A 13,050-nucleotide genomic window follows, 5' to 3' on the forward strand; every position below is an offset into this window, starting at 1 on the left:
ATTTACAGGAGGGGGAGGGTGATGTCACGCACAAACATCCCCCGAGACTCTGGAGTGTGGGTCTGAAACAGTCATGGAAATTTTATGAAGCACGAGGAGCGGTGTGAGGGGGGTCAGGCCAGGGCTGTTGTGCTGGTGAGTGGGAGTGGGGCAGCACTGCAGGGGTAGAGAGAGACCCTGGCACTGACCAAATCTGCCCCAGCCATGCCCTCCTGCACCACTGTGGATCAGGGATGGTATTTGCAGCCCTGATGGGCAGAGCCAGGTTAAAGGCACTGCCTGGGCAGTCCTGTGCAGTTCTAGGAGTTAGACTTTGATGATCCTCATGGGTCCCTTCCAGTTCAGGATATTCTGTAGCTCTCTGCATTTCTGCTCTCAGCCCCTGACAGGCTGCGCTGCTGCCCTGAAATGAAATGGCATCTCCTGGGACAACTTTCTCCCACCTCCTCCCATGTGCCACCTGTGGGGTGAGGAGGAGGGTGGGCATGCAAGGGCTGGTCTTGTCCCAACCTCGATGCTCCTGATGCCAGCAGCCCAAAATAAGGAGGCCATGTGGCTGGATGGGACATCGCTGGATTTCAACTCCTTCCCTTTCCAAAGATGAAGTTTCATGCAAAGAGAAATGAAAGAACACTAAGTTCAGAACCGTATCTCTGTTTTTATTTTTAGGCAGGCATTCATGAAGAACAGTGATGTACTTTAGGGCAGCCTATAATGCAAGGGAATAATTAAAGACAATATTCATACCTGCAGCATCATCCTCTCCTCAGTGAAGGATCATCTTTGTCTGCCATTAATTAAGACAAATTTTTTTCTTGCTTTTGGCTTAGAGTAATTTATCGTGCATGGCAGAAAAAATACGAGTTAATTCATTCACATACAGTGAGTCAAAACGTAATTACAGCTTTGCATTCGGCAGCGTTGGGGCAAGGCACCCTTGGATTCAGGGTGGATCTGAAGAAGGCAGTCGAAACCCAAATGGGGTGTCTGTGGGAGGATTCGCACCGCGGTCGTGTGGCTGGAAAGCGAAGTCTGCGCTGCCGGGCATCGAGGCACCGGCCGCGGGGAGCTGCGGGCGCGTCCCGCTCGGCACGGCACGGCACGGCACGGCCCGGCCCGGCACGGCACGGCACGGCTCGGCACGGCCCGGCTCGGCACCGAGCAACGCTGCTGCGGCCGGGCAACTCCGAGAGGCCTCCGGGCTGGGGCAGCCCCAAATCCAAACCGGCACCGGGGGTCACTCAGTGCCCAAGCACCGCGCTTGGACACGGCCCCGGGCTCGGACACTGCTCCGCGCTCGGACACCGCGCTCGGACACTGCTCCGCGCTCGGACACCGCGCTCGGACGCGGCCGTGCCGCTCGGACACGGACCTGCCGCTCGGACACGGCCGTGCCGCTCGGACACCGCGCTCGGAGGCGGCCCCGCGCTGAAGGCACGGCCGGGCCGCAGCCGCCTCCTGCCGGCCGGCCCGCGCTGAGGGCGCCGCGCCGCGCCCCGGAACCGGAACGTGCCCGCACACACAGCGGGGCCTTCCGGCGGTAGCGGGAGCGGGGCGCGGGATGGAGACGATCCTGGAGCAGCAGCGGCGGTACCATGAGGAGCGGGAGCGGCTCATGGACGTGATGGTGAAGGAGATGCTCACCAAGAAGTCCACGGTGCGCCCGGGGCCTTGAGGGGGGCGGGAGGCGCCGCCCGGGCCCGCGCTCACCGCTCTGCTCTGCCCGCAGCTCCGCGACCAGATCAACTCGGACCACCGCACCCGGGCCATGCAGGACGTGAGTGCTCCGGGGCCGGGAGCGGGGCTGGGGCCGGGGCCGGGGGCGGGACGGGCTGCCCGCAGGCAGCGGGGCCCGGCCCGGTAACGGGCTCGGCGGCGCTCGGGCCTCTCCTTTGTTCCGCAGAGGTACATGGAGGTGAGCGGCAACCTGCGGGACCTGTACGACGACAAGGACGGGTGAGTGTGCCCGGGGTGTGCCTGAGCGTGTCCTGCTGTTCGAAGTCAGTGTGAATGTCTCAAGAGTGATACGCGAATGGAGATGTGGCGGCTAAATGCAGGGCAGGACCCGAGGGCACACGGGAGGCATCCGGGATGGATAGACACGCTTTGTTGTGTTATGTTTGTTGTGTCGTGGGGAGGCCCTGGCTGCTCCGGAGGTTTGTCAGGGGCTGCAGCCTGTGTGGGGAGGTGTTGCCTCAAGCCCCTGAGCCTGCTGGGCTGGGAGGTCCCCCATGGCTCGAAGGTTTGCAGTCAGACACTGCAGCACAGACCTGGACTAAGGCTGTGTCAGTGTCATCCTTCCCTTCCCTTCCCTTCCCTTCCCTTCCCTTCCCTTCCCTTCCCTTCCCTTCCCTTCCCTTCCCTTCCCTTCCCTTCCCTTCCCTTCCCTTCCCTTCCCTTCCCTTCCCTTCCCTTCCCTTCCCTTCCCTTCCCTTCGTAATCTGTCCCTGAACTCACAGCCTGCGTAAGGAAGAACTCAGTGCCATTTCCGGGCCAAATGAATTTGCAGAGTTTTACAACAGACTGAAGCAAATTAAGGAATTTCACCGGAAGCACCCAAATGAGGTGAGTTGATACCTGGTCCACAGGAACAGGTGAGATGTGCTCTGTTGGATCTCATCACTACAGGAAGCAGAGCTTTTGTTTCCCCAGTTTTATTGTATTAACACTAAGAACACTCAGTATAGCTGCTCAGCGTCAGGAGCATGTGAGGGAGCAGTGCAGGACACTCACCCTGTTCCCTGCTAGAACAGGGATGTTCAGCTGAGCTGGGATCAGATCTCACCTTTCTTGTGTTGGCTAAAGCCACACTTTTGCCTTTGTGCAGAAAGAAAGGTGATGAAGCTCTGAGTCTCTTTTCTGTTTGCAGTTTCATTATTTGCCACCTTGTGTGATTTTATATTAGTTATTCTGGGACAGGAGCTGAAGTAAATCACTGTGTCTGCCCATGCAGATCTGTGTTCCTATGTCAGTGGAGTTTGAGGAGCTGCTGAAGGCCAGAGACAACCCGAGTGAAGAAGCTCAGAGTAAGTTTGTAGTTTGCTCGAGCTCTGGCATTATTTAATAGGTTGTTTGATCTGGTTTGCATGGTTTCAGGGCCTCATCTCTCTTTTACTAAACAAATTCTGAAAATTCTCCTGTCAAAATGCTTCTGAACTGCAGTTTATGGGATGTTCCCCAGTGAAGCTGCTGTTCCTGAGGAATGTTCTGGTGCTTGCAGTTGGGGCTACTCAATGAGTGTCAGAGGCATGATAGCACCTTCCTTAAGCATAAATGACTTCACAGCTGATCCTTTCCCTGTTCAAAAGCAGTTGTATAACAAGTAGGGAATATTAAGCTCATAATAAAGCTTTTCATGATCTGTCCTACAGATCTGGTGGAGTTCACAGACGAGGAAGGGTATGGACGATACTTGGATTTACATGATTGTTACCTCAAGTACATTAACCTGAAATCATCAGAGGTGAGTGGCTGCTGTGTGGGGGCCCAGGGATCTCCAGGCCCTGCACAGGCTGGGGCTTCTCTTTTCTGGGAGCTGCTTGTTAATTTGGCCATGTATGAACTCTGACTCAGTCTTTCTGTTCTTAGAAATTGGATTATATCACTTACTTATCCACATTTGACCAACTCTTCGATATTCCCAAGGAGAGAAAAAATGCTGAATATAAGAGGTGAGCCTGTTTGCCTGCCTGCTTCCTTTATGGTGAGAAGGAATTTGCTTCTGAAGTGTCCAGCTGCAGAGATTAAAATTAACAGTCAAAATTAACTCACATAAATTGGGTCCCTGAGCTCAATCATATGTCTGAGCCCCAAGCAAACTTGCAGTGCAGCAGAGATGAGGAGAGGCACATTTAGCTCAGAGGAAGAGCTTTAATGTACCCTTGGAACTGTTATGTCAAGAAAATCCTGTGTGGAAAACTGGCCTGACCTTGGTCACGTCCCTCTGCAGCACTGGAGGGTGTCCAAAGCTGTGGTTAGAGGGTGACAATGAATTACCTGTGCTCATGATTCCCCTGCCAGGTATCTTGAAATGCTCCTTGAGTACCTGCAGGATTACACAGATCGAGTGAAGCCACTACTGGACCAGAATGAACTTTTTGGGAAAATTCAGACAGAGTTTGAGAAGAAGTGGGAGAACGGCACATTCCCGGGCTGGCCGGTGAGCAGCCTGAGGCTGGGGGATGTTCTGTGTTTGGGAGGGGGTTTGGGAGTCATTTGTGCTGGGGGTGACTGTGACAGTGAGGGCTGCAGCTCTGTGTCACCAGGGTGCAGGGTGGTACTGACATGAATTTAAAACCCAGCACAACTGGTTCAAAACGAGCATTGTTCCAGATTGGCTCATTTTGCATCTTTGCTATTGCTCCATTTTCAGTTTAGTAAGAGGATTTTTCTCTGTGAAATGAGCTGCTTTATTAGAGATTAAAATGCTCTATGGCCAGAAGTGTTGTAGTTTGTCATGCAGCTCTTGCATGTGGTTTTTTTTGGCAGAAAGAGACCAGCAGTGCCCTCACCCATGCTGGTGCCCACCTGGACCTCTCAGCCTTCTCCTCCTGGGAGGTATGTTTCCAGAGCTCTGCACCTACTGCCACATTTTGAGCAGGTGGAAGTTCAGTCATTTGGGGTTTTTGTGGGGTAGTTTTAGTGCTGTGTTATTGTCCCTGGCTCTGTGCTTCCTGGGTAAAACTTTGATGGTGCTGATGATGTGATTTCTCCCATTGAGTGGTGTAACTTGAAAGATCTGGTTAGATTTGTCACATTCCTCATTTTCCTGGGAGCAGGGGTACACTGTTGACAGTCCTTTCTTAAATACTGTTCATCAGAGTTTTTTCTTCATTAATAAGCTAATAGCTATATTTAGCTATATTTAATAAGCTGAAGTGGGCTATATCCATATTCCATGTGTTGAACAGCTTGTCTCTTACAGTGGGTTATTTAATTGAACAGGAATTGGCCTCCCTGGGACTGGACAGGTTAAAATCTGCTTTGCTGGCTCTGGGGCTGAAGTGTGGCGGGTAAGGAGCAATTTTGTAGAGTTCCCTTCAGTTTCTGAGGTGTTTCTGTATCACATTTCTTTCTGGGATACCTGTGTGGTTATCTCTGTTGTACTAGAATTACCCTAGGGATGTTTGAAAGATAAAACATTAAGAACCAAGCAGTGAGATCTGCTGCTCTGAACTGCTCCTGTCTCTGGTGCAGTAGACTTTGACTTGAGGAATGGAGACAAAGATAAAAGGAATCTCATGGTTTCCTGGAAGCTACATTTAGATTTTTATTGCATGAATTCAGATAGTTCTCAGGAAATGTAAAACTGCAGTCTAGACTTATCCCTTCCCTGCTTCTCTGCAGGACTCTGGAGGAGCGTGCTCAGAGGCTTTTTAGCACCAAAGGCAAATCCCTGGAAGCACTTGATCCTTCCTTGTTTGCTAAGAACCCAAAGACAAAAGGAAGCAAAAGGTGAGTTCTCAGAGGTCATTCTGAGGCTGGCAGTGTTCTCTTCTCTTGCATGAGGAGTGTTCTGTAGTCACCACTCCTGTGTAGTTAGAGATTCTGGAGTGTTAGAACCTTTCATGTTAGACCAAATAGTGCTGTACCAAACAGAAGGTACCAGAGCTGAACTTGTGTGTTTAATGAAGATGCCCTCATCTGTTTCAGAGACACTGAAAGAAATAAAGATCTTGCATTCCTGGAAGCTCAGATTTATGAGTATGTGGAAGTTCTTGGGGTAAGGATTTGATTTTGTTTTTAAGCTTTTTATTTCAGAGCTGTCAAATAGTGACTGGAATGTTGTCCTTATCTGTACATAGTGCTTTCACAGACAGCATCACATCAGTGTGCTGCACCACATCTGTCTTGTGCCTAAGTCATACAGTACTGCAAACCTTTACTTGATCTGCCTTGCTCCTTGTTTTTAGTTTTGGGGGATTGTTTTTAGGGGCATGGCCTGTGGTAACATTGGAAGTGCTGATAGGTGATACAAGGTTTCATTCTTTGCTAGTGGGATTATGTCAGGGTACTGTAAACTGAAACTGTTTGGCTGAGTAAGGTGGGAGTTCTCTGCTTCACACTGGCCTTCTGTTTCCTCCCTCTGTGCACTGAGGGAGTTTTTGGCTACAAGAGTTTGGCCTTTTTGCTGTCATGGTGTGTGGACAGTCCCTTCCTTTCTCTCCCTCCAGGAACAAAGACACCTCACCCACGAGAACGTGCAGCGCAAGCAGGCACGGACAGGGGAGGAGAGAGAGGAGGAGGAGGAAGAGCAGATCAGTGAGAGCGAGAGTGAAGATGAAGAAAATGAAATCATTTATAATCCTAAAAATCTGCCTCTTGGTTGGGATGGGAAGGTAACTGAGACTTATCAGGCCTGGAGAAGTGGGACAGGTCACTGACTCCACACTGCTTCTCTGAGTTTCTTTGCCATGTGACCTAATCCTGCTGTGTCCTTGCTCCAGCCCATCCCATACTGGTTGTATAAACTCCACGGTCTGAACATCAACTACAACTGTGAGATCTGTGGTAACTACACCTACCGAGGGCCCAAGGCGTTCCAGAGGCACTTTGCAGTAAGTGACATTCCCTGCAGGAACAGCCCTGCTGCATTCCTTCAGTCATTGCAATGAGTCACTGCTGAGTCCCTGGGGTCCCTCAGCAGCATTTTTGCCATGTGGGTCTGAGCTTGTGCTGCAGGGCCATGCAACAGGACCCAGAGATCATGTGAGGCATGCAGAGATCTCTTTTGCTACCATCCCTGCCCATCTGAGCACCCATTCCAGTGCTCAGGTCTGATGGGTGCAGTGTGGCTGTTGATGGTTGGTGTGGAGTTACTGTCTGCAGGACAAGAAAATAATGTTTTTATAGAGGACTGGTGGATTTGTACTGTGATGGTGTGTCTAGCACCCTGTTCAGATGTTAATGTCTTGTGGTGTTCCCTCTCACTGATGTCATCTCTTGCCCCCAGGAGTGGAGACATGCCCACGGAATGCGGTGCCTGGGCATTCCCAACACTGCACACTTTGCCAATGTCACACAGATTGAGGATGCAGTCTCGTGTAAGTAGTGATGGCAGAGCAGGGAACATGTTAAAGAGCACCCCCTTTTCTGAAGGCTTTGGACCTTGGTCTCATGTCCCATCCTGAACAATCTGTTTGCAATCTTGTTTGCTGCAGTTTGGTGCCTTTCAGTGAGCACTCTGTGAAATGATAACTTTGTAATGGATGTTAGATACACTCCTCGATTTAAAAGGGGGGGAAAAGGTCATGTGTGCATTTTTTAGAAACCAGTATCTCGAGGAAAGTGACATAGATCCTGTTTGACTTTGTGTTTGCAGTGTGGGCAAAGCTGAAACAGCAGAAGGCTTCAGAGAGGTGGCAGCCCGATACAGAGGTGAGCAGTGAGAGGCCTTCAGTGTCTCCCCCTGTGTCCATGGGAACCCCTTGTTCCTGGGTGTGAGCAGTGTCCTCACTTACTCTGGTGCCTTTCCATAAACTTCTGTTCCAAAGCCATTTTTCAACAGGGTGCAGGGCAAAAGTGGGAAGTAAAATCTGTAGTACAACCTGTAATGACTGGCCTGGCTGAGCTCTTCTCCCAGGACCTGCTGGCAGATCCAGTGCCTGCCGTCCTGCACAGATATTCTGACAGGGTGCTCATGTTCAGTGGCTGCTTTTGGAGCTAACATTTGAGTGCTGTCTCTAAACTGTTGGTTCTGTTCCAGGAGGAATATGAGGATTCCAGTGGGAACGTGGTGAATAAAAAGACCTACGAAGACCTGAAGCGCCAAGGGCTGCTGTAGCTGTGCCCAGGTGAAGGATCTGTGGGGAAAGTTGATCTGGCAGCAGCTTTGACTTCTTCATTGTCTGGATTTTGTATGTGCATGAATATAGATTTCAAGAATACTTTATAGAGTCACTTTCTAGTAAGCCCCTTAGACTTGTGACATTGTTTTATATTAAAAAATACCTTGAAAAATAAAGTCATTGTAATTTAGGAAGTGCTGAGAGACTTGTCTTCTTTCATATGCTGGAAGGAAGAGTTTTGATTACAGTGTGTTTAAAATGCTTTTTACACAGTTGTCAGAAAATTCCTTTTCTCATTTCCACTCTGCTGGAAATGTATATGGTGAGGGTTGACTCTGAAACACATGGACACCGTGTGCTGACAGGTACTGGTCCTATTTCTAGATCTTGGTGTGAACTTGTGGTTTTCTTTAAAAAACAAGCTCACCTGGCTTACAGAACTGTTTTTACCTTGGGTCTGTCTCCCTGGGGAACTTTGGCCATTGTTTTTTTCAGAGAGCTACCAACTGAGCTTCAGGTTTGGCTCTGGAGTGATTTCTGTGGCACTGCTGTTGGCTTGAATGTCCTGGTGGGTCATTTGTGTGCAGATCCTTCTGTGGTGCAGGAGGATGGAGATGGGAGCAGAGACTGTCTTTAGAGGGGCCTGCAGTGGCTTCAGGAGCATCCTTGGCCCGTGGCATCACCCCATGGATTCATGATGCCTCAAGAATTGCAGCTCCACTGTGCAGAGGCCACTCACATCCCGTGTGGCAGTGGCACTTGTGTCCCCCGGTCCCCTGAGTGCAGAGGTGGCTTGTGTGACATGTCCACCTCACCAGCCCTCTCTGCACTGCTGTGCAGGTTTGTGTCTGCCCCTGTGGAGCTGCATGTGACACTTCCCTGGGGGCAGGCTGGCAGGGGTGGGGCTGGGCTGCGGGGCTGTGCCTCGGCTGCTGCTCAGAGGTGCTCCAGTGCTGGCAGTGACTGCAGGTGTGCTGGGCTTCAGGAACAGGCAGACAGGTGAGTCAGTGCTGTGGGCTCTTTCCCTGCCTGGGGGAAGGTTGTTGTGGGATGAGGCTGTGTCAGGCAGATGTTGGTCCCTTGCCTGTCCTGAGCTCAGTGTGGATGCCCAAAGCTGTTCTGGGTGGTGGCTGGGCTGGTTTGCAGGGTGAGGTGCCAGCTGGCTCTTTCTGTCACTCTGAAGCTTTGGAGGTCTCTGAATGAGCTTCAGCCCCTCCAGGTCCTGGGGGAATGGTGGCTGAGTCTAAATCATAAAACAGGAGGGGAGTATTACCGTTCCCCTTGGAGAATTTGGCTTTGGAGCCTGTTTGGGGTCACACCTCCACCATTTCCTTAGCAAAACAGCTCAACATTTGGAATGCAAATAGAGGATGGAGAGCCAGGTCACATCTTCACTGGCAGCAGCAAACTGCTGCGTGGTGGCACTTTTCACTGTGTCACCCTGAGCCCTGCTCGTGGCAGCTGCCTGCAGGGCTGTGGGCTCCAGGGAGGGTTGTTGCCACACCAACAGCACACACAGAGCTCCCCGGGGCTCCTGATCCCCGTCAGCAACCACGGCAGCCTCGGTGGATTCCTGGAGCCTCTCAGGAGGGGCTGCCTGGCTGTCCCGGGGCTGAGCACTGCAGGGAGAGCACAGAGCTGTCCTGGGGCATCCCCCCTGCACCTCGGGTGAGCTCTGACCCCTCTGCCAGGTCTGGGTGCAGCTGCTGGTGGCTGAGGATGGCTGGACACCAATGGCTCGTGCCCCCCACTGGAGGTAACGGGGCTGTGGTGCAGCACAGGGTGCAGTGTCTGTCTGTCTGTCTGTCTGTCTGTCTGTCCCCCATCCTGGGTCCATCTCTGCTCCAGCTGTTGGGGGCTGTGCCAGAGACCTTCCTGAGGTCGCCTGGGGCTTTGGGGAGGTGGAGGAGCATCCCTGCTTATCTGTTTCAAGGATGAGCTGCCTGTGCTGCGGGGTGGGTAAAGCAGACAGCAGGTGTGGTGCTCTCAGGCATTCCCATTCCATTCCAGGCTTGCTGCTCTGCATCTTGGCTCTGCAACTCTGTCTTCAGGACTCTCCTGCCACAGCAGGTGAGTTCTGGATTCCAAAAGGAAGTCTGGGGTGCTGCAGGGAGTGGGGCAAAGGCAGAGTGGTGTGCCAGGGGCTTTGTGCCTGTCCTCTCCAGGCTGTGCTCTGTGGGACAGAGCTGCAGGACAGGTGAGGAACCTTTCCTCATGGTTTAGCCCCCAGAAATGCCTGTTCTTCCCAGGCAATATGGCTGGAAGTGGGAGGGAGAGGCTGTTGTGACATCCACACAGTGCTGCTGTGGGGGCTGCTGGCCCTGACCTGCTTCCAGCTGCAAGTGGACCCTGTTGGGGACATCTGTCACCAACTGCCATTTCAGCTCCCAGCCACAGTGTGACAGATGCTTCCCACAGGTCCCTCTGGACCATGCCATGGCTCAGGAAGGGACACAGAGCTTGCTGAGCACGTTTTTCCTTGGTGTCTCCTTCGCCAAGCAGGAGCTTTTTGTTTTTCAGCACACAGCACGGCTGCCAATACCATGGTGATGGCCACCAAGGACACCTCAGCAGCCACCAAGAAAGCCTTGGAAGGGGCAGTGACCACCAAGAAGGCCCCGTTGGTGGCTGTGACCACCAAGAACACTTCAGTGGCCACCACCAAGAATGCCATGGTGGTGGCCACCACCAAGAATGCTGCAGTGGTGGCCACTGCCAACACCTCTGTGGCCCCCAAGAACACATTAGCAGCCACCAAGGACACCTCAGCAGCCACCAAGAATGCCATGGTGGTGGTGACTACCAAGGAGGCCTCGATGGCCACCAAGAACAACTTGGTTGTAGTCAGGGCCACCAAGAATGCATTGGCAACCACCAAGAACCCCTCAGTGGTGACCATGGCCACCAAGAGCACCTCAATGGTGACCACGGCCACCAAGAACACCTCAGTGGTGACCATGGCCACCAAGGACACCTCAGTGGTGACCATGGCCACCAAGAACACCTCAGTGGTGACCATGGCCACCAAGGACACCTCGGTGGTGACCATGGCCACCAAGAACACCTCAGTGGTGACCATGGCCACCAAGGACACCTCGGGGGTGAGTATGGCCACCAAGAACCCCTCAGTGGTGACTATGGCCACCAAGGACACCTCAATGGTGAGTATGGCTGCCAAGGACACCTCAGTGGTGACCATGGCCACCAAGGACACCTCAATGGTGACCATGCCCACCAAGAACACCTCAGCAGCCACCAAGAATGCCATGGTGGTGTCAACTACCGAGGAGGCTTCAGCAGCCACCAGGAACAGCTCGGTGGTGGTGGTCACCAACAATGCCATGGTGGTGGCCACCAACACCTCTATGAAGGGAGCAGAAGAGACAGTGGTAAGGCAAGGGATGGAAGGAGGGGTTCTGCTGGGCCATTTTAGCTTTATGGACAGTGTCACTTGCCCAGCTGGCTGGTCACAGGAGTGCCACGGCAGCATCTCCTGTGGTGGAAGGGAGCACAGAGGGTGGCCAGGTGGGGGTGGCCCCTGCAGACAGCGGGGCTGTGGTTGGGGACAGCCCTGCAGGGCTGTGCTAGGAGCCTTTGCTGCAGGGTGACACCCTGGTGTCCCTCCAGCAAACCTGCCAGAGCTTTCAGTGCTCGGGAGAGAGGTGTTACCAGGATGGAGCCCATGCCAACAGAACAACCACCTGCCATAACGAGACTCACTGCGAGGTACAGAGCTGCCAGGGGGCTGCACCAGGGAAAACCTGCCCTTTCTCCTCCTCAGCAATGCACACTGCTCCATTAAGTCTGTGTGCATCTCCCTTTCCTCTCTGTCAGTTATTTCTGCTCTGTTATCACAGCCCCTCTCCACACTCACTTCACTCTGCCCCTTGCAGCTCTATCGTTTCTCCAGCATGAACTACACGGCGGGCTGCAGCAGGGGGTGCAGCTCGGAGCCCTGCAGCAGCAGCAGCAGCAGGCAGCAGTGTGCCCTGGAGTGCTGTGCTGGCCCTCTCTGCCTGCAGCTCAACGCCACTGCCTATGGTATGGCCCAGCTTTGTTCTGCTTTCTTCTGGTGGGCAGAATCCAGAGGGGTTGTGGCTGTGTCTGCCTCTCTTCTGGGCTCACCCTATCCTTGGAGTTGGGTGAGGGGCAGGGTGGTCCTGGCAGCTCTGACCATGAGCAGTGCTGGTGGATCTGGCCCTGTGTGGGCTGTGTCCAGCTCACAGGGCTCCTGTGTGTCTGCAGGTGATCTGCCACCCACCACCACCACCACCACCACTGTGCCAACCACCAGCACCACCCCTCGGCCTCCCCCCCAGAACGTAGGTACCACACAGGAGAGGCTGCTGCTTCCATGGGGTCTGGGGCTGCTGGGATGGCTGAGCTCTCCCCTGAGCAAGGGACAGGAAAAGGTCCCTCCTCCATTTGATTTATGGGCTAAAAAGCTGACTCTGGGAGGGAACAAATCCTGAATGAGCACTGGAAGTGAGGAGCCCCTAAGGAGCCCTGTGCAGTGGGCCTTGTGCCTGTCCATCAGGTTTGTTCCCCAGAGCAGCACTCACATCAGCTCAGCAGTTTGACCTGAGCGTGGGATGAGCCTTCCTGCAGCTGCAGGAGGGTTCTCAGCCCCAGTGAGAACCCACTGGGCTCTGCAGCCCTTTCCTGAGCCTAGTGGAGGGGAAGGTGCTTATCTTTGCAGAGCCCTCTCAAGAGGAAGGAAAAAGAGGCTTGAAACTTGCTTGCTGTGCGGCTGGGCTCTTTCAGTAGTTTCTTGCGGTTTCAGAATACTCCTTTATCTCTGGATCTAAAATGTCTGATAGCACAAATACCAGCAGAACAGAGGGGGGTGGAGAGGAGCCCTGGGAGTGAAGGGCTGTCTTAAATGCAGTTTTTGTCCTGATGGACAGATGGTATCTCCCAGTCCTTTCTCTCTAGGGCAAAGTGTGTGCAGCATTTTCCTGTCACGGGGACCAGTGTTTCAAAGGCAGGAAGACCATCACTAAATGCATTTTGGGACAGGACTTCTGTGAGGTATGGCCTGGGGCTGCAGAGCATTGTATTCCTGTAATGCCAATACTAAAGGCTCGGCATGACCCCCAGGCTAATGTCTCTCTCCTTCCAGATGAAGAAGATGGGCTTGAATTACGTGGCAGGATGTAGCAAAGCCTGCAAGGCTGCCAAACCAGTCTGTGCTGGTGGGATGAAAGCTGCCTGTTACCAGGAGTGCTGCCCAGCCAGCCCAAAAGGCAGCTGTCTGAAACTG

General features: G+C 53.1%; 1 protein-coding gene across 1 annotated transcript; it reads left to right on the plus strand.

Annotated features, from left to right (window-relative positions):
* Positions 1-1,519: 1,519 nt before the first annotated feature.
* Positions 1,520-7,972, plus strand: SF3A3 (splicing factor 3a subunit 3). Its single transcript, XM_084222487.1, has 17 exons — positions 1,520-1,657; positions 1,730-1,777; positions 1,904-1,956; positions 2,460-2,565; positions 2,954-3,026; positions 3,372-3,463; positions 3,589-3,671; positions 4,021-4,159; positions 4,489-4,557; positions 4,945-5,012; positions 5,347-5,454; positions 5,653-5,722; positions 6,174-6,338; positions 6,447-6,557; positions 6,953-7,043; positions 7,322-7,377; positions 7,706-7,972. Exons 1-17 carry the CDS (start codon positions 1,562-1,564, stop codon positions 7,781-7,783), a joined length of 1,506 nt encoding a protein of 501 aa, XP_084078613.1. The 5' UTR covers positions 1,520-1,561; the 3' UTR covers positions 7,784-7,972.
* Positions 7,973-13,050: the final 5,078 nt, after the last annotated feature.

The sequence above is a fragment of the Fringilla coelebs genome, assembly GCF_963513975.1.
Source record: "Fringilla coelebs genome assembly, chromosome: 28".
Lineage (NCBI taxonomy): Eukaryota > Metazoa > Chordata > Aves > Passeriformes > Fringillidae > Fringilla > Fringilla coelebs.